This window comes from Lygodium microphyllum, chromosome 27 (assembly GCF_053477565.2).
Source record: "Lygodium microphyllum isolate KBCC chromosome 27, Lygodium_microphyllum_v1.1.10, whole genome shotgun sequence".
Classification (NCBI taxonomy): Eukaryota; Viridiplantae; Streptophyta; class Polypodiopsida; order Schizaeales; family Lygodiaceae; genus Lygodium; species Lygodium microphyllum.
In genome coordinates this window covers 111,825,564-111,852,724 of record NC_141161.1, presented here as the reverse complement: position 1 = coordinate 111,852,724, position 27,161 = coordinate 111,825,564, and the positions used below count along the sequence as shown (strand labels likewise).

The following is a 27,161-nucleotide window of genomic DNA, read 5'->3' as shown; positions in this document are numbered from 1 at the left end:
TAGTTACCATGATCATCTCCTAACTATGAGCCCTAGACCATGTCAATGACACTCCATTCACACCATTCCAAAGTATTTTAGGTTTCTTTCCTATCTATAAACACACCAATTAGTTGGTAATTATCACTTCCTACCTCCTCATTTCCAATGCCCTCACTACTACTACACACTATAACACATACACAAGCTAAGCCTTGTATCAGATTTCCACTCCATTGTACTATTATATCTTCATTCTCATCTTGTTGGAGTGTTCTTTTCCTTCTTCAATGCCACTAAAACTACCCCCAAATATACACAAGATCTAGCATACTCAACCAAATCTCCTCCAATAGTGAATTTAAGGTCCACTTGGACTACCAAGCTTGTGTGGCATCAAACACCATCACCTTGATCTTCCCAAGGTTCATTGTCATTTATTGACCAAGAGTATAACTACTCCCCTAATATATCCACATAATCTAAGTGCCCCTCAACATAAACACCAAATAGAGTAGGTCAAAGCACGCACCAATGCTTCACTCGAATAGTTCTCTCACTATATCCAAAAGCCCTCCTAGAGCAAGGATTGTCCTTGACACTAACTCATACAAAATCATAAATCCCCCCGCTGTAGATCCTCAGGAAATGCCATCCTATAGCTGCAACATGAGTCCATTACTCCACACACACACACACACACAAGTTATAAGATAACTTCAAAAGAGTGTTATTGTTGAAAGCTTTAGGCATTCAATCTATTCTCCTTTAGAACTATACCTTCCCTCGTAAGCATCACCAGCAGGCCAAACAAGTCATGTTTTTCAATGTCGAGCCGATTACAAGTGGTCAAAATGCATCTCAAAAATTTATCATTAATTGTTGGGTTCATTTCCAGAAAGCAAGCTGCAATCTCACCAGAGAGAGCCCAAAAAGAGACGAAGTGTTTTAGAAGCGCGACAGACTAAAATTTAATAAAAACGTCTTAAGGGAAAAGATACCAGTGGTGAAAAATAAAAACATTCTTACTACGAAACTAATATTATCAGCTTGCAGTAAAATATAAAGCAGAGATTGTAACTCTGCCCTCAGAGCCATAAATGCCAGCCAAATCCTACAAGACCTCTCAACCAGAATCACACCCGCCCTCAAGCCCAGTCACCATTATTTGATAGCTCCTGATGTACCAAATGCCAGATGTGGCTCAAGAGGAGTGACATATTGTCACATGCATGAGTTGACTACTGCAATGTATCATTCACCTCTAGCAATTTGACAATCAGTTTTGGATTGCACTGTTTCTGTTAGCTACATAAAGTGGCAGCCATGTCATCTCTCCATGTGAAATACAACTAGCATGACAAATGGTCATGTGCACGCATTAACAACTGCAATGTGTCGTTCACTTCTAGCAATTTGACAAATCGGTTTTGGATTGGGCTGTTTCTATTTGCTGCATAAAGTTGCAGCCATGTTATCCCTCCATGTTAGCAATCACGGGACACTGCTAGAATGTCAGAAACTTGTAAGGAGAAGCAATGTCGAAAAGCACAAACAAGAAAAAGATAACCAAACAAACAAAGAGATCTGCTAACATAAAAGAGATTAACTGCAGAAACTTGCAAAAGACCAACTTTGTAGCTAAAACATGTTAACAGTCACAGGACATTGCTAGATTGTCACCAACTCATTGAGCAGAAGCTTCTTTTCTTTTTCGGGTTACACTCTGCTAAGATAGACAGCAGAAACTTTTGAGGGAACAGCATTCCAACCAAATATAGGGAACCTGTATATCATGATTGCTGAGCATGGATGGCCTTCCGTCTAATGGAAGCAAACTTAGTTGCCGGGTGAGCACCATCTCAAGGAAACATTGTTGTAACTTGTAAATTTAGCACCCATGTGCAGAAAACTTCAGCCTTGAGTTAGGCAGTCAGAATGGTCAATCGAGCTCGCAAGATTCTCGTTAAGATGAAGCTCAGAATTCCATCCCACCATGTTCTCATATCCTAACTACTATTCTTTGGGTCTATTAAGACAAAACCTGTGTAACGAACCTGTTTTTTCTGTAAGATCAACTGTGTACAGAAATACTATTTGTGTACAAAAATACTTCCTGAAATCCTCACTTTCAGTGGATCAGGAAAACACCCTTTTACATACACTTGCCTTGTCTTGAACTCCAAAAAAGCACAGCCTTGATGTCTACAAGAATGGTTCATCTCATAAATCCCTGGTCAGGTTATCATACTAGCAAAATAGCATTGATGCAGCCATCGTTCTCAGGATTATTTGTGACTTGTGCATACTTCCCTGCACAAAACCATCAAAAACAGGTATGTTTCAACTACCATTAACAACAAAATCACTCTGCTTCCGTCCTCATATAAAGAGAATGGAATGTGCAACAATAATAGGTCAGGATCACTTACCCCACACCACTTTACCAGCTGGAGTCACCAGACCAAGCTCACTCACGTTTACCTGTAAGACAGAATTAATCAATAAAATCTGGCTTAGACACGAAATCATGGTGAGGAATGCCCCAAATCCAGATAATAAATGAAGGAAAACATAAGATCTCTTACCTCAATAACAGTTCCTTTAGTGATAACTCCAAGAGATGTGTACATTGGTCCATTTGGGTTTTTCTTAATGCCTATAATATCCAGATTAAACATGCACTTCAACTCAGGATGCGTTACATGTGCCTTAGTGAAACGAAGTCCAGTAGGTCGGATGAAACGTTCATACTTTGGTGGCTTCCTTGTAAACCCAGGCCCAACAAAAGTCGCTTTTGTCACCATTCGCTTCCATTGCTTGGCTGCCATACACATTTAGTAAGGACGAATTCCATCTCTAAGTTTCTCCAACCAAGAAAGTTCCATGAGCTTTGCAACTCGCTAAAGAGTTGAACCAAAAGTAAAAATTTACGAGGTGCGTCTCCAAAACCAGCATGTATTGTAATCCATCACCTAAAGGCAACTGCAGTATTACATGAAGCCTATTCCAGGGTCCTAAAATGTACTCATGAATCCAATGCTTCTTTTAACTTCCTGAACTTTAAGGTAGGTTATTAATCGGTGTAACAGTTTCCGTGAGGAGCACCATACATTGGCAATGCCCCAATGTCTTCTGTCTAAAGTATTTGATGTGAAAAGATTCCTCGTACAGTTTACCTGCCCTAAGGAACTTCATAAACTTCTAAAGCCAGTATCGAGTAATCCAATTACAACACATTCATTACGAAAATGCATCGATTATTTCTGAAGTTAGATTAGAGACATTTGTCGAAGTTCTCTTGGCACAGCTGGAGGAAAAGTCTCTGCATTCCGATGTATGAGCGTGTATGACATGCAACCATGTTTACAAAGCCTGCATGAAGAAATGCTACCATATGGGCCTGTATGAGCAAGGATTGTCTCCCAACACCTGCTACAACAGCTGTTTCAGTAGTCAAGCCCACTCAGGCAATTTATCATAGTTAAGCCCAGTATATCTTGTTTCTGCCAACTCTGTTCCTGCATTATGCTTTGCCTGCACAGGTTCAGTAAGTATTTGTAGCAGCAGCCCAGAGCTTAAAAACTTCCGCACCAGAGCAGTGGTAGCAGTTCAGAAGAGGTAAATGCCCAAACGCATTCATTTCTGTGATCTACCAATTAATAACCAAACTGAGCATCTCCTCTAATTCTCACCAAAATCAACTCAATGCCAAACCAGGTAAACGGGGAAGAATTTTCTAAGGTGACATAAGATCCTACTACACTCTTGAATCTCGTCTCCTTTGGGTCCAAATGCATTTTAGCACCTGTCCTTTGGTTCTTTAGATTTTTAAAGAGCGGTAGAAATTGAGTGGTGAACAAATTGACCATTGTGTAGCTTGTCACACTGGCAGATACCAAAAACCATTAACGGGAAACTGACCTTGACTGAAATTGCCTAAAATTCCCTTTCTGCAATCTGCTGCTTTAGATTATTACAGAGCAGTACAACTTGGGTGGTACATGAATCCACCCTTGCATACACCAAAATCCCTTGACAGCAAACTGACTTTCAGACTGAAATCCCATACTGATTTTGACTCAATACAAAAACAATGACATACTGATTATGCAATGTGATCATGCAACACAATCAAGGCAGCTAGACAACACAATTACAGGGATAAACTTACTTAGGAGCAGGCAGTGATGCAGAATGAAGCAATTGGACCATTAGCACTTGTCACAACAGACAGTAGATACAAAAAAATCATATTTGCCAGACACCAGGCAGCAAAGACAACAAACAAAAGCCTTGACTGAAAATCCAGACCTTATAACCTCACATGCTCTAGACTAGAAGTTGTTCGCCTTGCTTATGAATGTACCTAAATAAAATAAACTATTGTTCTAGACAAGGCTTAAAACCCCTTTCCCCCCCCCCTCCTTTTTCCTTTTCTCTTTCGATATACAGTAACAGTGTAACTCCCCATCCTCCAGGTGGGTGTTACAATTGTGGACCATCTAACTACTCAGTGGCTACCCCCCTGTGCACCCCCCACCCCCCGCGGGCCCCCCACCCCCCACCCGCAATTAGAGGTTGTGTATATTATGATCAAGACTAAAATCCTGTATACTCTGGTCGGCCCCAAAGAATTGTGGGTGATTTTCATAAGGCCTTCATACCTGGAAAGCAAAGCAACCAGTTCAGAGAGTCCTTACACAACCAACTTCCAAATATACCGACACATTTCTGTACAGGTGGAGACAGGTTCAATGTTCAATGCACAAGTGTAGCTGGCCCATGAGCATTCATAAGACTGTTCTAATCAGCTAGAAGACTGTTTCAGTGCCACAAAAAGCCATTTTACGAGCAGACAAAATGTTGATGGAAAGAACTGGATACATCTGAGCTTGCTGAAGAGTAAGAATAAAGGCCTGGCAATAATGATTTTGATTTTCTACTTACTTTTACGCTTTCCTGAGCGGATAACCCAAAACATTTCATCTTCTGCAATTGGTCGAACCTGAAGCATAAAAATTTAACAGCTTACATACCACTATAAAACTACATTACCTTCAAATGTCTCACTATGTAAAATTTTGGCTAAAATAGCTGATCTGAAATTGTACAATCTATTAAGTACTGGAAGACAGAGAAGGAAATGACAGAATACCTTGGGCAATGGTACCTCCCATTTGCCAGCTTTCTCCTTCCTTTTCTGCTTGATTGTATTGCTCAACACCTGAGAAAGAAATTAGTAGATCAAATAAGAACAGTTCCAGAAATAAACAGTTCATGTTTGGATTCAGGAGATGAATATAATGAATAATAACAAATTACAATCGAAATTTGGCCAAGAATTCTGGAGTACATAGGTAGTAAAGCCCAAATAGAAAAATCAGATGCACTCACTTTTGCTCTGGTTGTAGCTTCACGATCAAGAAGATAAGCAGGGATCGCACCTTCCTGTACACTATCCTCAGCTTTTCTTCTATTTGTTTTCTCACTATGCATGGCAAGACTGATTTGCATAAAAAAGCACCTCGTTAAGAGTCAAATTTGTGAAACCGAGTACTATACAACCAGCCATCCAGTTTCAACCACAGAGAAAAAACATTTGGACCCAACCTTAAGTAGATATCCAAACCTTACTTCATACTTACGTTTTCTTCATTAAGGCCTTTTCTGCATAGCGCTTCTTTGCAAACATCTTCCCCTTGATACCCAAGGCCTGTCATCAAATCATGAGATAAATAGAATAAACATTTAGTTACTGTATCAAAAAGTATGCTTCTACAGTAGGAGAACACACAGGGCTTTTCTATACTTCTGGACCATCAACATACAATCCTAGAATAACACACAATGTTCTTGGAAGAAAAATGCACAAAAGAAAGATCACACAATTTGGTCTTAGTAGATAAATCTCTATCACTATCTACCACTCCAATCATTCAATGATGCAAGGATGGATTTAAAAATAGGTGCATACTAGATTTAAGGTTTAGGTTAAAGTTTTCTGTCCAACGGCAGGGCAGGAGCTAGGCAATTAACTTAGCAGTTAACTGGAGATTATGATAGCTGAATTTTGGCAGTTCCTTAAGCACTGCAGATTTCCATGTTTGTGTTTGGCCACCAAAAATATCCCACAACAAGTCTTCATACACCATTGCAACATATTGCAAACCTATAGAGATTCCATCTTCATGTTCTCTTCTTTTGAACAAACAAGGTACCTTTTACATATTATCCACTTTAGGAGTTTCTTCTTTGAGCTTCTTTTTGGAGATTCCTTAACATACATTATCTACATGGACTTGTCTTCTTGAGCCCAAGATCTCTAGTTATGCATTCAAATTTTATACTGAACTTCACTATGACAAGAGAAATTGTTGTTGTTTCTTGGAGCCTACAATTTGCATCAACATTTACCACTACAAGTAACTGTGATCATAATCTAGTAATTCCATTGAGCTCATGTAACCTTTCAATGTCATAGGCAACACCAAAACAAAGCTACAATTTTCCTTCAACTCACTCCCAAGAACATCGCAATGCCCAAAGGTGATTCAGGCTCTTAACATTTGGGCCATTGTGGGTGAACTATAATTTCATTGGATCTAAGTAGGCCACTCCTACTACAAGAATCCAATGGCAATTCCTGTTGAACAGCCAAATACAGCAAGAATTCAATGGCAATTCCTGTTGAAAAGCCAAATACAGCAACTCTCGACCAACAAGATGATACAGAAGTGTGCAGCAATGGAAGCAAAGAGACACTATAGTTATAGACTGCAAGAACACAAGGACTCAAAGACAATATGCTTGGGAAATGGAATCCATATACCAAGGCTCAAGAACAGTACAAAGGCTTGAGCACTGAGTCACTAGCAATGTGCACAGTCTCTCTCTCACCACCTGGAAGCAGTCATGCTGAAGGATGTGTATCTGATGACTGACTGATAGTGGGAGAGGGGCAGCCTAGGCTAAAACAATACATCAGAAAATACCAATTGGCCAGCTCTAGAGGTGCTCAAAAATATAGATCAACCAGCCTCAAAATAATCTGGCATAAAAATGAAAGTATGACTACAGACTCACACACCCATTAGATGTACTCTACTCACATGAGAGAGAACCAACCCAGCAGCAACAAAAACAGATCTGGAAAACCAATCAATGACGAGGTACATTTTCAGTGCCTATCCCCTCAGGGCTTGGATCACTGGATAAAAATGTACCAATCTTGAGCTCTTATTGGGTTGTGACAAGGCTCACATCCCCCTTCGAGGTATTAAGGTCTTGGATGAAAGAATGAAATTTGATTGGGGTAAGAGAACTCATAGCTACATATCTCACAAATAACTACTTTAGTTTTCTAATCAAGACATAGGAAATGGCTCTAAATGTGCTAGGGTTTGGAAAGTGGATGTTGCACAGCTCGCCATTGACCCTATTCAAATGGCATGAGGTGTTACATCTGAATGGTCCTAGACCGACCAAAGTTCCAAGTGTGGGTCAACTTTCCAAGTTTGCCAAACCATCTCTACCCTTTCCTTAGCACTCTAGCATCTCCCTTGACAAAACAGAGAGAATACAATCATTGGTACTCTCAAATACTGGTTGAGATAGATATTAGAAAATAGCTTAAACAGTTTGTGCTCATTAAGAATGAAGTTGGAGATGTCATAAGAAGGCAAGAGATCGTCTACAAAAATTGCCCCAACACCTACTTCAAATGTCTTGAAGCAAGACACTTCATTAGAGATTATCTTGAGATGCAAGAAAACAAGAAGGCCAAGCAGCACAATGAAGAAGAGAAAGAAGAAAGAGGGTTCCAGCAGGTAACCCACGAACAACAATCAAGGTAAGAACCCAAAAATCCCTCTAGGTTAAAGGTAAGAACCCCAAAATTCCCCCAAGTTAAAGACATCAAAGTGAAACCAAGTCCAATAATAGCTACATGAGCATGCCCCTTATCGCATTGTGTAGCATGATTCCCTTTTACCTCATCAAATGGAGTATCATGAGCTATCATTGCTCACCCAAGGTCCCAAGCAATAACACTCCTTGCTACACTTACCCTCATCTACCTCGTCATACTTCTACATCAGCACCCTTGATTGTGGTTTTGTACTTCAAGTTTCACTTTTACATGAACTACTAAGCTAGGTCAAACAAGCATTTTTTACAAAAGTCCCATAGGAGTGTTCGTCACTTCAGCGATCATTGTAAGCACCTAGACAATCCACCGCAACAACCTTTGTCCAATGTCTTGATTTCATGGGGCGACCTCTTGGACAACTCAAAAGAAAGTATCCATCGCCTCTATGATCCTAGTAGGTCCTTGGCAATCCAAAGTGACACCCTTGGCCAATGCCTTGATCTCTTTGGGAAGGCACCTTTAGAGGCTTCTTTTCATACTCTTTGATCACCTTTTTGGGCTTAAAACAAGGTGTTGAGCCACCTGGATTTTCCATTAAAATTTTCATACTTGTATGGATCTTAAATCAGTCCCAAAAAGTAATTATTCAATTCATACAATTTTCAGCATAGTCAATTGGCACATAATGTTCTATAGAGAGCAGGACTCAATTTCACTACCACTTTCATCCCTTATTCTTCATCTTCACCTTCAATGTAAGCTTCCCTCCTCCATTTGCATCATCTTTCCCTCACCTACTCAATATTGCCCTACAAAAATGGTATGGAAAACATAGAAACCTGAAATGTATGACAATACAAAGAACATAATTTCAAGATTGTTGTTAATGAATGTATGAATGAATTATGATACAAAATATGGAGCCTCAAACCTCCATGTCTCTAGAACTAGGGCAGAGGTGACTGAAGGAGTGTTAAGAGTATTTCATACTCGAATGGATCCCAAAACAGCAACAATAATCCAAAAATGCAAATCAAGATGCAGAAAAAAAAAAAAAAGCAGAGTAGCAGCCGAAGAAGACCTCCGGTGGTGAAAACACACAACATATGACTAATGGGAACAGCAGCAAAAGTATTTCCAACAGCAGGGCAGCTTGAAATAGGCCGCCTGGCGAGAAAGGGGCTGTAGACAACATGGTAACACTTAAGAGAAGACTCCACAAACTGACGATGGGGTGTGGATAGCAATGGCAGACTGAGAGAGATGAGGCTAGCTGGCTGAATGACCGAATGAGGATGTAAGATCACAATACTCCTATTTATAGAGGACTGAGGCTATATTTGTCCTATTGTCAAAAATAAATCTATTTATTTTTGGTAATTTTGCATTAATTGCTTTTTGGGCCTGTGTTAAGGAACTAAATTAGGGATTAATGCATCGTAATTATGACTAAGTGCAAAACCTAAAATCACTGGCTCAACAATTGCCACCCTACCTGCCAACTACTGCCCCATCCTAGTTGGCACCGCCCTACCTGACCAATGCTGCCCTAATCAGCTACTCCCACATGGCACCTATTACTGCATTTTAGTCTGGTGATAGCTCTTGTTGCAATAGCTTTTTCCTAGACGATGCGTTTTTACCTAACAGTTGCTGCATTTGTTGTTGCACCCTGTTGCCTACACATTACAGGTGGTGTCTGTTGTACCAAATAGCTGCCCTATGATTGATGCGTCAAAGTGCAGCAAATGCAAAAGCATACGATCAGACTGAAAGAAAGAAGTGAATACAAAGAAAAGGGAAGAGAAGGGGGGGGGGGGGGGGGAGGAGAGAGAGAGAGAGAGAGTAGAATGCTGAACTGCAAAGTATGAATGCTGAATACAGAAGGCAGATATGTACCACGGACTGTGTGTTTATAACCAGCTGGAGCTCTCTCTCAACCCACAAATAACTTTAGTGACTATAACCTCAGGTGGGTCTGCCCTAAATAGGAAGCCAGAAATGTAAAAATCTGATCAGGTCGGCCAGTAAAAAACTGGCTGATTGATGCTGAACTGGCTGACTCCATAATAAACAATAAAAAGAATGATTATAATGTAACATTAACTGCCTGTCGTGTGGCACAAACTGTCCGCCTGGTCCAACTGTCCAATCTGCCTGAAAAGTGCCTAAACTGCTGCCTGGCATGCTCATGAACATGGTACGATTGCATAATCAGCCCTAAACTGCATTATACATGCATGGGCCCATCCTGGAGATGACCAAATCTTTAATACCTCCTTAAAGGTCCTGGACACACCATGAGGCTAAGGGATTTGGAATGCTGATGAGGAACTGTTAGCAATCATGTGTGACTTGCACAATCATCTCTTGCTTGTGAGCCTCAATCTGAGTCAAACAGGGGATTAGGAGCTGTGGCACTCAATCTGTCATGTATTTTGATAGAGGAAGAAGCTCTTTCTACAGCATATATTACAATGCATTTCTTTTGCAGTGAGTTTTGGGTGTGTTCAAACTATCAGTGGACAGTTTCTAGCCCTTGCATTCCTTTTTCAGTGGATCGAAGTCCTGTTCACACTAGATAGTTGGTGATTTAATCATGAAAGCTATGTTCAGCATTTCTTCTGGCGATTTCATTATTTATATTCTCAAGTGTAGGTCGGCCAGCTTTTTTGCACCCTATTTGACTAGGTCTTGCATCAGTCAATGACAAAGAACCACCTACATAAGAAGCACCATCAATGGGATCATCAAAGGCCGCAATCTCATCAAAGATAACACCCTTGCTCACATCAATCTTCTCTATTTGTGGATCATAGAGTCTATAGCCCTTTGTAGTCGTGTTGTAACCCACGAAGATATGCTTCTTTGACTTCATGTGAAGTTTGTTGTCTTGTTTCTTCTTGTCCACATGGACATAAGCTATTAGCAGTCATGCCTTGTCATCTCCTGCCTGTGAGCGTCAATCTGAGTCAAACAAGGACTTTAAAAGTTTTAACCTTTCTATCGCTTGTTTTGATAGAGGAGGTAGCTCATTCTAGAGCAGTCATTTTATTGCCTTTCATTGCATTTTCTCCTCCAGTTGGGATTTTGTGTACATTCCCCGAGCAGTTTCTATACACATTAGTCTACCTCACATGCCGAACATTTTTCACATTCGCCGGGATTTTTCTATGCTCGTCTAGCATTTTTACCAGCATTAAATTCTGGTCAGCCATATTTTAGGCCCACATATCAGATCAGCCAGATTTAGAGTGCTTGGCTATTTATAGCCACCTCTCACTCACTTGGCAAATCATCTCCCATTCTTCCCTTGCAGGTTTTGCAAGTGCACACTCCAACTCCATCTTCCTTTGTCTCCAATGTTAAAGTCATCATCAGCCTAATCTAGTGCCCTCACTAACATTGTGGGCTGCATGCAAGGACTGATCATTCCTCTTGTATTCAGCATTTGTTCCTTGTCCAACGCAAATTTCTTTCTTCTTCTCTTAGTCTCTCTCTATTCCTTTGTATATGTGTTTGTGTTTCCTTTCTGTTGTGCATTCACATGGTATCATCGCCTAAGAGAGGCACAAAGCTAATTTCTCATAGACAAGACCACCCCAAACTACTAAATGGCCCTGACACATCAGTGTTTTGCTGAAAACACAGCCTTCTTCTTGGAGGTGACTGCTTTTTTGTGCTAGGCAAACCCTCTACATCAATTTTCTTGTGATCCTGTAGCCGTTTCCTACTGTTTTGGGGCAATCTCCAGCCAAAGCGCAAATTTCTTGTTGGTTTCTTGCAAGATATCGAATATGTCTTACAATCAGTTTCGCAACTTTGATAATACATATGAGGAGCCTTCTCAATACTCCTCCGAACAACAGTGAGATTATCAGAAGAAGTACCCCCACCTTCGTACGAGAGCAAAGGATGGAGATAAAACATCCAAGCCTTCTACCTCCACTCTACCAGGTATCCATGAGTCAGTGTTCCTTCATATTGAATCGAAGGAGCCTTCTTCAGTGATTGCCTCATCTTTTGAGAGGCCTTGGCTGGTTGACAAAGGAGCTTGTCATATGACTCCCCAAGGTGATTTGTTATTGTATCTACGCCCTTCTAAGTGTTCTATCACTATTGGTAACATTGTATCGGTGCCTATTAGCGGTGTTGGCACTTTGCTTTTGTTTCCCGGCCGTGCGCCGAGCTCACTTTCACAAGCCCTTTATGTTCCAAACTTGGGCTTTCCACTCCTCTCAGTTTATGGCCTTACTAGGCTTGGTACCCAGGTTGTCTTCACTAAGCAGGTTTTTGTATTGAGAATTCTTCTACAGGAGCTGTTATTGCGACAAGTTGGCAGAAGAGCAGGTTTTACCATTCCCCTTCTCTTATGCAAGGTTCTCTGAGGCAATTGTCTATTGTTATACCCGTTCCCTCTTGTGCACCATCTATTTCACGGGTTCTTTTCCACCGCCCACCCCTTCCTCCCGTGGTTCCCTCATATCCCCCATCCCTTTCAAAGAGGAACAAACTTGGTGATGCGGTTGTGGATTTCCTTGTCCCTAGCATTTTAATTAGGTTTCCCAAGATCAATGAGAAGCTTCTTCATCGGCAATCTTCATCAACAGACTTTGTTGACATTGGCATTCATTTTGCCAACCCAAGTTCCGTTTTTCCTTTAGCAATCTGCCACATCCAAGATATGAGAGGGGGTGTTAGCAATCATGATTGTCACGCCATGTCATCTCCTGCCTATAAGGCTCAATCTGGGTCAGACAAGGACTTTAGGAGCTTTGACATGTCTGTCACTTGTTTAAACAAAGAAGGTAGCTCATTCTAGAACAGTCATTTTATTGCCTTTCAGTGCATTTTCTCCTCCAATAAGAATTTTGTATACATTTCTCGAGCAGTTTTTGCATATATCAATCTGCCTCACCTACAGGACATTGTCCACATTTGCAAAGATTTTTATGTGCTCATCTAGCATTTTTACCAACATTAAATGTTGGTCTGCCATATTTTAGGCCCTAAATATCAAGTTGGCCAGATTTAGGAGAGAGTGGCTATTTATAGCCACCTCTCACTCACTTGGCAAATCATCTCCCATTCTTCCCTTACAAGTTTTGTAGGCGCACACTCCGACTCCATCATCTTCCTCCATCTCCAATGCTGCCGTCATCATCAGTCTAATTTTGTGTCCTCACTGACACTAGTCTGCTGCAAGGATTGATCAATCCTCCTCCTATATTCAATACTTATTCCTTGTTCAGTGCAGATTTTTTTCTTCTTCTCTTGCAATCTCTGTTCCTTTGTCTCTATGTTCATGTTTTCTTTCTGTTGCGCACTCTCACATAAGCATCACACCCAAAGATGTGAAAGTGGGCACAAAAGGCTTCTTTCCAAAAAAACCGCATAAGGAGTCGGGTCACATAATGCGGAATGTGGAGACTATTGTCGCATAAGCAACTAGGGTACAAGGTGTGAAAAGGAGGAAATTTTGGGAGACCCTCCACTAACTTTTTCCAAGAAATCCTGCACATGGAGTCAAAGTTCAGGTGCCCATAACGCGCATGTCAAAGTAGCCCAATGAAACCAACCTTCCTCCTAAGAAAGGGTGGTAATGACCTGATTAACCCACAATTACAGCAAGCATAAAATTAACATAAATCTAAAAATGCAAATGTTACCACTTAATCTTGGACATTGGACAGCCAGTTGACCCTAAAACTTGGCATCCCTTGTGGTATTTCTTAAACTTGTATTGCAAATGGATGGAGAACAACTAAGATTCTTTAGCCTCCTCCACTAATCTAAGTACCTCTTGTTGTCATAAATGACCAACAAGCCTTCAAATCAATTTGCCCCTTGATTTGCTAGGGGATTGGCCTTCACCCGTGCTCCTCGAAAAATAGATTAGCCCCAAATTCAATGTTGGTTGACCAACCTCTTGAATCCTCCTGAAATACACTGAATTCAGCTCTGAAAATTCAAGTCTGAAGCCTTCAAATTTAGGCATGCTTCTCGAGGTGGCTATCAAACCATAATTTTTGCTGTAAATTAGGGCTTACAACAGACATTTACCAAAATCTCCACCTCCAATGGCTGGATTACTGTGAAACTTGGAGCAAAGCTAGAAAATGGCTAGAGACAGAGAGAGAATGTTGTAGAGAGAATATTAGAGATTTGTCACAAGAATTAGGTGAAATTGAGCTATTGACCTGGTTTTCTATCCCCAAATGGATTCATCAACAGCAAAGGGAGAATCAAAGGCTGTAATCTTCATAAAAAAATGCATCAACTGTGATCGCCAACTTCCTATGGTTAAGAATATGCAACCAACTTCAACAAAATGGCCTCCTATGGCTAAGAAATGGCCCCAAAAGCAGGCAGTAATAGCCCAACCTCTCTTTCCAACAACTCCCCTTTTCCCTTAGGCCCCAATTCAACTTTCCCAAACTTACATGGGCATGTTTTGCCGAGTGGTAGCCTCTAAACTGAATTCCCAGCATTATCCAATCCATTAAATAAATTTTCAGATTATAAATTCTAAAAATTAATTTAATAATTATTTCTATGGCCAAAAAAATAATCTAACCGTCCAACATTTAAATTGGCTAGGCCAATTTATCACCCAAATAATCCTAAGCACTGATCAGCTTGGAACTAGTATTAATTAATTAATTAATGCAAATTTCCCAATGTCACCACTGACACTTATGGCCAATCAAATGTTCTAGGCTAAGTTCTAATATCCAATATCACCTGATACCTGTCAAGTATAACTTATTACAACTTTTGCCTTTGACGCCAATTAATATCTCAAGGTCCTAGGTTCCACATTGTAAAACAATTAACTTGCACCTCACATGTGCAAGTCACATTTGTACATTTGATTAACTTTTAATCAAACACAAGGCAATAAAACTACATGTCCTTGTGACACCCAACCTCATGAGAAGTCCGCGCAACAAGGGCAATGAGCTTATAAAGTCCACCCTTCTAAGTACCTATACAAAGAATGGAACCCATAAAAGACTCTCAACGGTCACATCATCCTGGGTAAAGATCATAGGAGCACCTAGTTGTGTCAACCCATGGATAAAAAGAAGATTAAAGTCCAAATCTAGTATATAAAGGACTTTGGCCCTTGTTAAAGCCTAATGATTAAGCAAGCAAAGAAAAAATGGTCCCTACTCCATGAATTGGCATGAAAGAGTTGTTACCAATGGTGACTGAACCCCCTCTGGAATGAAGATCCTGAAGCCAATCCTATCAATAAGTCATATGGGACGTGGCCCCACTATCAATGAGCCATGGTTTCTCAATGGAGAAAGCAAGTCTGTATTATCAACCTCAAATAGATGCGCAAAGACACACTCGGTAGCAACAAGGGTAGCCTTTGAGACCTTCGAACCACCCTTTTGCTTCAAACGGGGGTACTTCAGCCAACACTTCTCCTCATGATAAGTCCCCTTCCCACAGTGTGAACACTTGGGCTTAGTGAAACCAGCCTTTCTTCTTCGAAAGGGTGATAATTCCCTAATCAAGCGCTTAGTTAGAGCAATCAGTAAATGAACATAACTTAAATTGCACAAATTACCTTAATAATCTCAAACATCAGACACCTTATTGGCCCCAAAACTGGCGCCCCTTTCCGTATTTCTTTACTTGATTGCTAATGGAATGAGTACAAGCTGATATTCAAAATCTCCTTTGCTATAGCAACAATCAACAATCAATTTGGACCAATTGCCCCTTGATTTTTCACCTAGGACTTGCACAAATGGAACCACCAAATGGCTAAATGCTACCCCAAAATACAATGAATGGGCTATCATCTGAATTCCCTGACAATTACACAAATTTTAGGTCCTGAATTCAATGTACGATGGCTTTACCAATTAGTACAGATCTCAAGGTGGCCATCAGACCCTAATTTCTACAAAAATTTAGGACTTACAGCAAAGATCTCTCTATTGTCCACCAAATTTAGCTGAGATTTGCTCAAAATGTCTAAGAAATACTGAGATCTCTTGAGAATGGATTGGAGAAGGTGAGAGAAAGCCAAGATGAGAGAGATATCTAATTTTCTTCATGAGAAATCCTAAATTCTGCATGGTGCCTGCTCCAGCCTGCATTTAATGCAGTCACCTACTGCCAGACACCTCCAAAATGTTTTCACTTGATCGGTAATGTTGTTGCCAATCCCTGGAAGGTGACTGCTTGCTGTCCCCTGCCTAATGAGGCCCCCAGATGGCTGTCTTCTACAGCAAATTTGTTTTTCTTTGATCAAAAAATGGACTAGCAGCTCTCTCTCTTTCTCCCAAGCTATAAACTAACTACATAGTTAAGACCCAATCCCCCAAAAACGTTTTCTTAATTTACATGGGTATTTTTCCCAAGTGGCAGCCTTCTAAACCCATTTTTCGGCATTATCCAGTCATTTAATTAATTTTCAAAATTAAATCATCCTGAAAATTAATTCCAACCCTTTTAACCTTGCCCAAAATTAAATGTGTCCATCCATATTTAAATTGGCTAAGCCATTTGCAACCTGGAGTGGTCCCCAACCTTTGTTGACCCTTAGACTGGCATTAATTAATTAATTAATGCTAGTTCCTAGTGTCAATGCTGACACTTATTGGCCAAATAACTATCCCAGGGCCAAAACTAACACCAACTGACCCCCAAAGCCCAGTTGGTATAACTTATCGCAACTTTTGCCTTTTACACCCAGTGCATCCTCGAGGTCCTTGGCTTGTTACCATGAAATAACTGCCATGTGCATCACATGTACTAAATAACCTTGCACATTTGAATTTAACTTAATCAAATGTTATCAGTAAGATTAAAGCATCTCAAAATTTCAGGTCCCCATGACACTTCGACTTCTTCTCATCCTTCTTATCATCCTACTTTTTGTTGTTGTTTGTCTTTTTCTTCCCCTTCTTGCTTCCCCCTCATGCACCTGCAGTAAAAGCTTTGGTAGAGGAGGATCCACTCGCTCCTATCTCTTTGGAGAGATCGTCGTCATCCAAGACAAGCGGAGCTAACTCCTCCCAAATAAGAGTGTCACACACTCTCAATGTCATAAGACTAGTGTAGAAGACAACAAGCTCAAGAGATAGCAATTGGGCAAGGAAAACCATGGCTATATCTTCTAAAGATATCATCCATCCAAGAGATGTGAACTCATCTCTCATATCCTCCATTTTGTTGATGTGATCCTTCATAGAAGAAGAGTCATCAACTAAGAGCATACGAAGCTTATTCTCCTAAGTGCTATGATGCGCAAATATCATTTGATGGTAGAGAGAAAATAGCTTTGTCCACACTTTTGCCAGCGCCTTTAACCTACCCACATGAACAAGGATAGAATCCCGTAGGTCATGAAGAAAAAGGACTGGGCTCCAAAGTTGAGCCTGTCCCAAAGGGTTGCACGCACCAATAGCAAGATCCTCCATAGGCCGAGGAATAGGGGTAGTCATAAAAGCCTAATGATCAAAGATATCAAGAATACACTCCACTTTGCAGGACCAAAGGGAGCAATTAGATCCATCCAAATGATCTTCTTTGGGTTGGAAAGAAAAAAGGGCACCTGAACAAAAGGTGTCATCATTGGCATCCATGTGTAGGAGACATGAAGATAGGGAGGAGGAGAGGGCTGCTCCAATCTTTGTGACCTGTCAGGTGATGGTTCCCATGTAAAACGGGACTCTTAACTCCAATCTTCGCAATGATCATACTGCCTATCAAAGGGAGTATGAGTAGACTCCTCATCCGAGTCATCAAAACCTTGGAACCGGTAGTATTCTATATCTCTAGACCTGCAAACACACTAAATCTAGTGTGTTTTGCTAAAGAAGAGCCTAAGAGAATGATCAACTACACCTACAAGAAATCAGATGTAGATGTCCTATCCTTGTTGAAAGCACCTGTAGAATGCAGAAAATTTGTATTTTCAGTAGTAGAAAGCAGGCTGAAATTTTGTGTTTCCAACAATAGGGTGGTTTCTCTTGAGCTAAAAATTCATTAGCTTTCACTAAACAGCCCCAAAACTAAAATTAATTAATGAATTTAACCTTTTCCTTTGAAACAAAGGCAGCCCTAGAGAGTTTCAATGTCCTAATTTAAGAGGCCCCAAAATTTCTACCCTCCCACTCAATCAATCAATCAATCAATCTCGTTTTTGCAATCTACAAGTGCTGAAGCTTCGCTGCCCACACCACAAGCTACCCTCCCACTCAATCAATCTCGTTTTTGCAATCTACAGGTGCTGAAGCTTCGCTGCCTGCACCCCATTCATGGAGTATATCTCAGCCATGGAGCTGCCGGTCATCATCTCCTATCCTCTAGCGCTTGTCTACCAATCCTCCTTTGCAGTCTACTGCCCTTACCAACTGTCACCTACTATCAACATGTCCAAGAACATTGCATTTGCTGCTGGCGGCCAATTTTCAACGCATGGATCTTGTCCTGGTGTGCCTACTACTGGCGATGACTCTACTAGCTGCATTTTGATCTCTCTTGCTATCGCCTACTCCAAACCAGCCATTGACTGCTCCAGATCATAAGCCTCCTTGCATGCCTCCATGGTAGCCACATACTCTACCTCTATAGTGGACAATGCAACATACTTTTATAGCCTAGAGATCCAAGAAATTGCTCCCCCTATAAAGGTGAACACATACCCTAAAGTAGACTTCCTACAATCAGCATGACCAGTATAGTCTGCATCCAAAGCCAATGGCAGATGCCTTCTACTTTCCAAAGTAAATGCACAAATCCTTTGTGCCCTTAAGATATCTCATGATACCTTTCACTGCTTCCCAATTCTTTTTTCTAGGATGTGCCATGTACTTGCTAACCACTCTCACCGCAAATGCTATATCATAACATCCATCAAGCTACCCACAGCTGAAGCATACGGAATCTTTAGCCATTTCAGCCTTTTCATCATCAGATATAGAGTTGTCCTTTGCACTGAGTTTCACGTATGGAGACAATGATATACCAATTGCTCCCCCCCCCCCCCCCTTCCACATTGAAACGCTGCAAATATCTTGGACACATTCTCCTACTGTGACAGATAAAGAAGACCTTTTGACTTGTCCTTGAGTATACGCATGCCAAGAATGTAATTTGCCCCACCAAGATTCTTCATGTCAAAACTGTTGTGTAGGTTCTGCTTCAATGTGTCCAAAGCATAAATATCCCTACTAGTAATCAACATGTCATCCATATACAAAACCAACATAATAATGTTGCCATATGCTGCCTTCTTAGTATATTCTAACTTCCTCAATCTTTTTGGGCTATTTATGTATGTGATATTCCCAGAAGATAATGTCATTGTTGTGTAAAATTCAATTTTCTCGTGATCCCATAACTTATAACCTGTTTCACCCTCGTCACCATATCCTAGGAAAATGCATTTGTAAGACTTTGGCTCCCATTTGCTATGTTGTTCCTTGCGTATGTGCACAAATGTCTCACAGCCAAACACTCTGAAGTGTGCATACGAAGGTGGCTTGCCCGATCACACTCCTTCAAGGACTCCCCCCACAAAGACCTATTCAATGACCAATTTATCAAGTGTACGGCTGTCATAACAACCTCTGCCCAAAATCCATGGGGTAATGCAAAATGAGACAGCATGATACCGAACTTCTATTAAGTCCTATTCATACGCTTTGCAACATTGTTTTGGGGTGGACTATAAGCGGTAGTGAGCTACCTCTTTATCTCTTTGTTGTCACAAAAGGCCTGAAGGCTTTTGACACATATTCCCCACCATCAGAACAAAGACACTTTAATGTCTTGCTGGTCATATTTTCAACAAGTGCCAATAATTTTTTAAACTTATCTAATGTCTCATTTTTACAACGGATTAGATAGACCCATACTTTGCGTGTGGCATTATCAACAAACGTGATAAAAGATTTATTTTCCCCTGGAGACAACCCTGGCATCTCACATACATCTGAATGTACCAACTCTTAGAGTGAAGACTTTATCGAAAGAGACTTTTTATGTGACGTTTGAGCATACTTACCAAATATACAATAATCATAATGGTCAAAATCAGCATACCTCAAACATGACAAATAATCCAAATGAGAAAGCAGTTTCATTCCAATTTAACTCATGTGTCCCAACCGACCATGCCATAAAGACGCACTTAGTTGCTCATTTATAGTCACACACACTAGATAAATGTAATGGATACAAAGTACCACTCTTAGAGCCTTTAGTAACAATCTTAGATTCCTTACATATCTTCCATTTGCCATCCCCAAAAGTGTTGTGATAGCCTTCATCATCTAGCTACCATGTGCTTATCAAGCTCTTCTTGAGCTCAAATACATACTTTACATTATGCAAGGTGAACACTAAACCATATTGAAATGCCAACTGCACACTGTCAATCCTTGCAATGTCACATGCATAGTTGTCCCCCAAGTGGACAACACCATGTCTACTACCACTGTAGTCAAAAAGCCACTCGCAATGTGGTGTCACATGGAATGAAGCACCTAAATCAAGAACCCAAGTGTGCATGTCATCATTAGAATTTGCAATCAATGACTATGTATTAAAAGAAGAAGCAAAGAGTGCATCACTCCGACTATCACTATCATAACTAACTACATTGACTTCCTCTATCTTCACACTGCTCTTCTTTGCATATTGGCTGTCCTTTTTCTCATCTTTGCTATCATCAATGCTTTTCCATTTGTCCATTTCTTTCTTCCACTTAAAGCAATCCCACTTGAGGTGCCCCTTCTTGCCACAATGATGACACTCTACATTTTTTCCACAAAACTTGTTGTGTGCTTTGTTTTCAGACTTGCCCTTCTGCTAGGATTTGCCTCTAGTATGTAATGCATTGGAAGACTTGCTTGCAGAATTATTTGCCTATTTAGCTCTCCTGTGAGTAAAGAGCTCTCCACATCAAAATATAACAGCATAGAATTGGAGTTACTCATTGTTGTCCTAAAAGTGTCCCAACTTTTAGACCAAGTGCATAGCAAAAATGTTGCCTTGAACTCCTCATCAATGTTGAACTCTAAAGCAATTAGTTGGCTAAAAATAGAGTTAAACTCATCCAAATGTACAAACATAGCTATACCGTCCTTCATACGACCATCCATCAATTTCTTCAACAATAAACCTTACTTGCTACACTTTTCTAAGCATATAACTCCTCAAGTCTTTGCCATATATCATAAGCAAAATTCAATTTCTCTATGTTGAATAGCAAAGTGTCTAACACTGAAAGATCTATGGTAGAGCGCGCAAGCTTATCTAACTCATCCCACTCATCTTGATCCATGGTTGTTGGTTTTACCCCTTTTGTCTTTATGGGCTTTACCTGTTTCTTCTGCACCAAGACATTATAGCATTGCTTCTGCCATATAGCAAAGTTGTGTGCACCCTCAAGCTTCTTAATGTGCAAAAGATTGCTACGATCACTACTACCAGCCATGATTCACAGCCCAAAAATGACTCGAAAGTTAACATACGTAAAATCAACTATCACACAAATGACCAAGGTACAAAATAAGTACTAGCCAGCAATGAAAAACCAAGTAACTGCAGAAATTTCAGATCTGCAGATCAATTTTCAGAGTCACAAAATGTATGCTACAGCACACCACAAGTAATTCCAGCTGTGTCACGGGCTAATACATCAAACTGTATGAGAAATCCCTAAATTTTAGCTGCAATTTCTGCTCCAAATGCATCTATAGGTACAAATTTGACCCACACAATCAAAAGCCCCAAAATCTCTCTATTCAAACTGCTCAAATTGCATCAAACATAACTCCAGAGTAGATTCCACAATCCAATTTTGCCAAATTTCACAAATTTTGCAAAAGCCCCAAATTTGCCAAGGGTCCAATGTGCTCAATTTGCATAGAAATTGTACTACAAGTTTATATCAAGACCAATTTTGACACAAACTTTGCAAATTTTGCAAAAGCCCCAAATTGCGCAAGGTCCAATGTGTCAAAATTTCAGGAAATTGTACTTGTCACTATGCAATTCCACAAATACATGAAAAGCCCCGATATCTGAGACCCGAAGGTGTGCAAATTTCACAAATTTTACTCAGTCGAGTAAAATCTCCAAGCATACGTCAAAAGCCCCAAAGTCTAGGAGCAAATGCATTCACACTCTCCGAGATTCGTCAATCTGTACTTAGTTGTGCATGACAACCTGCAAAATTTGGCAAAGAATGAACCTTTGAAAAACAAAAACGTGATTGTTATCAAGAAAAAAAAAACATGAACCGTCCAGCTGCTGCGCATGACCCATGCGACCTGCACTGCCCTAGAAACTGTCACCAAAGCTGTCACCTGACTGCCGATCTACTGCACGTGACCAGCACTGGACCTACACCAACCAAAAAACTGTCGCCTGATCTGCGGCCAGCATCTGGCCTGCAGATTGCTCCTGGTGACCTGCAACCTCCATGACCTGCGACCTGCACGACTTGCGACTTGCACCTGAGACAACTGCATAGGACGAGCTAACACAGCTCGAACAAACTCCGGAAGCGTGCTCGCAATATCCAATGCTCTAATACCAATTTAAAGTGCCCAATGCACAATGGAGATGCAATGGTCAGCCATGGCGATGACAGAGTGAGAGAAAAATCTGAGCAACAATAGAGAGTAGTAGAGTGAGAGATGCACAATGTGTGGGTACAATAGAGTGTACCTCTTTAAGGTTTTTGAGATAGATATATGAAAGTACAAGAGCTAAGGGTGCACACCTGTGCACGTATAAAAGGCACAGTAGCCCTTTATTCCCAACAATTCCTCCACTCCACCGGGCTGCCACATCATCATCCAGAATTAGATTTGCATATTTTCTCTCCCCTCTACCTATCTATCACTAATCCAACCACAATTGAGTTGCATTTGCTGCTACCAAACACCTAGGGAGGCTGCCTTCCTGCATTTCGAGATCTTTCAGAGTACGGTACACTCTCCAGCTCATACTCTCTACCTTGGTCCTCAAGATATGGGAGTTTAGGGTCAACATTCCTTCATTGCATAGTGTGTCTGCTGCATGAGCATTGCACCTATTCAGATTCATTCAATTTCTTATTCTCTGCATTCATTGTCTCCGAGTTACCCTAACCCTACTTGTGCTCCATTATCAATTTGGGGTTTGTCGTACGATTGTGTTTTAAGTTTGTGTTAGGAACCAAGGTATTTCTCCACATAGTGTCAAACATAGAAACAAGAAATGCCCATTCTAGCACTTAGGAGCGGATAAATGCATTCGGGGAGGCGAGAACCTTTGAAACGCTAGCTGAATGTTCTAGCCCATTCCCTGCCCCGTTCCATTGCCGTTCCCTTGTCATTCCTTGGCCATTCCCTGCTTGGAACGGCCGTTTCAACATGGGTTGATTTTTCTTAAAGCTAAAGCATACCTTACACCTATTGTTGCGCGTTTCAAAGTGCACGTCATTGTCATCAAAACTCCCACAACTCCTTGCTCATCACTATTGTCGAATCTCCTGTGGCTCCTCATGTCCCATGTCGACCTACGCTGCAATCCATTAGGCTCCAACCCCACACCATACTACACATGCGCTAAGTCGTCTGCAAGCTCCCCACCTCTCTCTCTCTCTCTCTCTCTCTCTCTCTCTCTCTCTCTCTCTCGTTGCCAAGGCCCATGGGCTATCGCGAGCTCATGCAGAGTGGGAGGTTCACACATCAACAATCAAATTTCAGCTTTCAATTCTAAATTCCAAGGTGTCTACTAACCATGCACACCGCTTTTAGTTTTATTTAAATTTTAAGAGATTTTTATAAATTACCAATGTTGGGGTATTATGGACAAATTTTGTACAAAATTTGGGACCCAAATGTTGAGCTAAAACATGCTTTTTAGCTGATTGGCATTCTTAAACAGCCCCAAAACACAATTAATTAATGAAAAACCCTAAAACAAGGAGCGGTCTGAGAGAGTTCCAATGGTCTCCCAAAAACCCTAGTTTTTGGGGCACCCTTCAACATCTATAAATGGACAGGCTGCCCCCATTCAACCTATCCCTCGTGTGTAGGTTTCTCACCCTTGTGTGCAGATCTCAACCATCAGTCTCCCACAACGTGGCGGTCCAACCTTCGCGATTGCTGCCATCACCTCGTTCTACTACGGGGTTCTACTGCCCCATTTTACTGCCACGTTCTACTATCGCGTTCTACTGCTGCATTTTACTACCGCGTTTTACCGTGGCGTTCTACTGCGGCATTCTACTGTTGTGTTTTATTGCCACATTTTACTGCGGCATTTTATTGCGCCATTTCACTGCTACGCTTTGTAGCTTCGCCCACGTCATCAGGCATCATCCTCTGCAAGCACCTCAGTCTCCGCACACTCTGGTAATCAGCATTTGTGTTTCTCTCACTCCGTCACTCTGACTGGTGGTCACAACACTTGGAATCAATTTCCAGTGGAAGTCACTCTCTAACACACTACTCTGTCCTTGAGTATTTGTACACTCTTACATTCATTTGCAGTATTCATTCACTTCAGAGTTGTGTTCTTCTTTCCCTTCTTTTGTTTGTGTTTGAGTTTTGAGTTTTGCGTTTAGGGTTTGAGTTTTGCTTTCTGTGTCTGTGTCTATCTCTTTGTGTTTTTGTCATAGTCGTACACTCCGTGTTTCCTCAGTGCAAACCCTAGCAATTTTCTTCACATGGTATCAAAGCCGGTGCTCTTGTAAAGAGTATCCTGCGGATATTGTGGAGAGCTAGTCTTTATGTGGGGCACACAATACGACTCGTAACCGAATCACAATGTCCCAGACACCTTCTTCTCCAATTCCTATGATGTCCTATCAAGCTTCTCCATCACTGGAGGCCCTGAGACGGCATTATGGACTCGATGAGGAGGACGACACTCCACTTTCACCTTCACCTTCTTTTTCTACTCCTATTCCAGATTTCACTAACATGACAAAGGAGGACTTTGAGGAGTACTATCGCAACAAGTACAGTAATGTTTACACCCCTCCTACAAGCTTTGCTACCACATTCGGACCAGTTGGTGAGGCTAGCCACCTCTCAATCATGAAGAACATACGGCATTTGGAGAGTCTAGCAATCCATCTTCATAATCTCAGCCAAGTCCGATGTCAGGTTTGAACAATCCTTTTGAGTTGCACGAATAAAAACCCTCACATGTTTCTTCTTTGGAGGTGCAGGATCCGGATGGCTTTGCGTATATGAACTTCAATAGAGGGGGCTCATGAAGCAAACGGAATTCAAATACATCTACACCTTCTGTTTCATTTGAGCATGTAACACACACTTCACTTCCCTCCCATCCCACCCTCTTCTATATCACACCTTGATCACCTCTCGTCATCTTTCCAAAATCTTGGATTACACTCCGCATCCACTTCACACACACTAGAGGTTGGATCTTCCATCTCCACTCCTAGCGCCTTCCCATTCTCTAACTCTTTGCACCATGGTACTTCGTTAGGGGAAATGCCACCCTTTAACACAGTGCCTCTCACCTTTCCGCAAATGAGCACACCCATAGCACTTGGGACGACTGTGATGGGCATCCCCCTCACTACCCCCAGATTCACCCCTCACATGACCACTCAGACATAGGGGATTCCATCCTCGGCTTATGGTACGTCATCCCACTTACCTTGGGTTACATCTACGCAAGGATTTCCATCTTCTGCTCCACGTGTTCCCATCCCACCTCAACCATGGGCTACTCATGTGGCTCCCATGCCCATGCCTAGTCAACCCATTCCTACCTATGGATCCACCTTGCACACTCACCGTATGCCTAGTGGGCACTCTGGGACCATTCCCAAGTGCATCCCATCTTACCCCCATTACACTTTTTCACACTACCCATCTCTGAGCACTACAATTCCTGTTGCAATGGCCAAGAATGCCTTCACAGATAAGACTCGTTTTAACGGGTCGAACTTCACCACTTGGTCAAATTTCATTCAACAAGTGCTTGAGTCTTAGAGTCTTTGGGACCTCGTCATTGGTCTAGAGCCTATGCCAGACCCTCGACTAGCTCACCCTGACTACATCCATCAATGGAGAGCCTGCGATGCCACAACCAATGTTGAGCTGATGCAAGGATTGCTTCCTAAGTTTTACTCTCAGTTACAGCAATTCCTGCTCACGTCAGAGCATTGGAGTCACCTTCTCGACCGCTATGCGGCTCAAGATTGTACTTGGTGAATAAATCTGGACTTTGAGCTTCAAGAGTCCTCTATTAAGAAAGGGGATGATTTAAAAGTCAAGCTGGCTGAATATAGGCGCTTACTTGCCGAGTTCGCATCCACAAGAAATCCTCATCACAGCCTTATTCAGAGTAGAGGAGGTTGGTTGCCTCTTCTTCGGGATGGAAAACCAATAGTGGCAAGAACTCGCAAGATACAAAGGCAAGAAAATCAAAGGGTGACTCCTCTTCCTTCGATGGAACCAAAGAATCTAGACCTATCTGGCAGCAACTCCCTAAGAAAAATCGGTTTTGCACACATTGACAGAGAGCAGGCCATGTGGACGAGGAGTGTCGCTCCAAGGCCCAAGGTCTTCCACCTAAAAAGCCTCCACAGACCGCTGCAACTACATAGTCCAGTGAGGCTACGCCTTTTGCTCTTGCTTCATCTGCTCCTTCAACACTCACTGCTGCTCGACATGTGGCCCGAGCACAACCTCAGCAAACAGTCTCTTTCACTACCCCTGAGGGACTGGCTCATTGGTCTACAAGTTCTGATCACGTTGCACTTCATGCATCCATCTCACCTTCCTCTCCACCTCATCAGGCGTTCCCTTGGCAGAGCCTTGCTACTGGATGTATGCAATAGTGGACACCTTCTTAGACTAGCATGTCTCTAGGTCCTTTAGGATACCCTAGGTCAGTCTAGCATCCATTTTTCGAACTCTTAGAGTCGGGCCCATAGGATTCATTGTCGTTAGCCTTTCCATTCTCAAGTCTTCCGCTGCATTTACTCACACATATACACATTCATTGCATTGTCTTTTCAATTAGATTTTCTCTCTGTTATGCTTTGCTTTGGAGAATCTCACCACTGACCTCTGTGTTTGCATATTCTCATCTCTTTTGCAAGGTTTTGTCTTTCAGTGTAGGGCTAACTTACAGATTGCTTTGGTCCTACCTGGGCTAGAGACGTGGGAATGTGCACTGTTCCTTTCATGGTTTCATCATCCTAGAAGTGCTTGCTCTTCTTCCAGCATGGAGGTTTCCCCTCCCAAGGCGGGTCATGCAGCATCTCTCTTGATGCTATCATGGCGGTGACTTCTAC

General features: G+C 41.5%; 1 protein-coding gene across 1 annotated transcript in view; it reads right to left on the bottom strand.

Annotated features, from left to right (window-relative positions):
• Positions 1–1,598: 1,598 nt before the first annotated feature.
• The window catches only part of LOC148012714 (uncharacterized), a 44,522-nt gene continuing 18,959 nt past the window's right edge, over positions 1,599–27,161 (bottom strand). The window contains exons 3-9 of the mRNA XM_087669306.1: positions 5,628–5,695; positions 5,377–5,485; positions 5,138–5,206; positions 4,930–4,987; positions 2,568–2,803; positions 2,412–2,463; positions 1,599–2,292 (exon numbers count right to left, since the gene is read on the bottom strand). Of these exons, the coding sequence (XP_087525432.1) occupies positions 2,225–2,292; positions 2,412–2,463; positions 2,568–2,803; positions 4,930–4,987; positions 5,138–5,206; positions 5,377–5,485; positions 5,628–5,695 (660 nt within the window). The 3' untranslated portion in view covers positions 1,599–2,224. The remainder of the gene's footprint in view (positions 2,293–2,411; positions 2,464–2,567; positions 2,804–4,929; positions 4,988–5,137; positions 5,207–5,376; positions 5,486–5,627; positions 5,696–27,161) is intronic.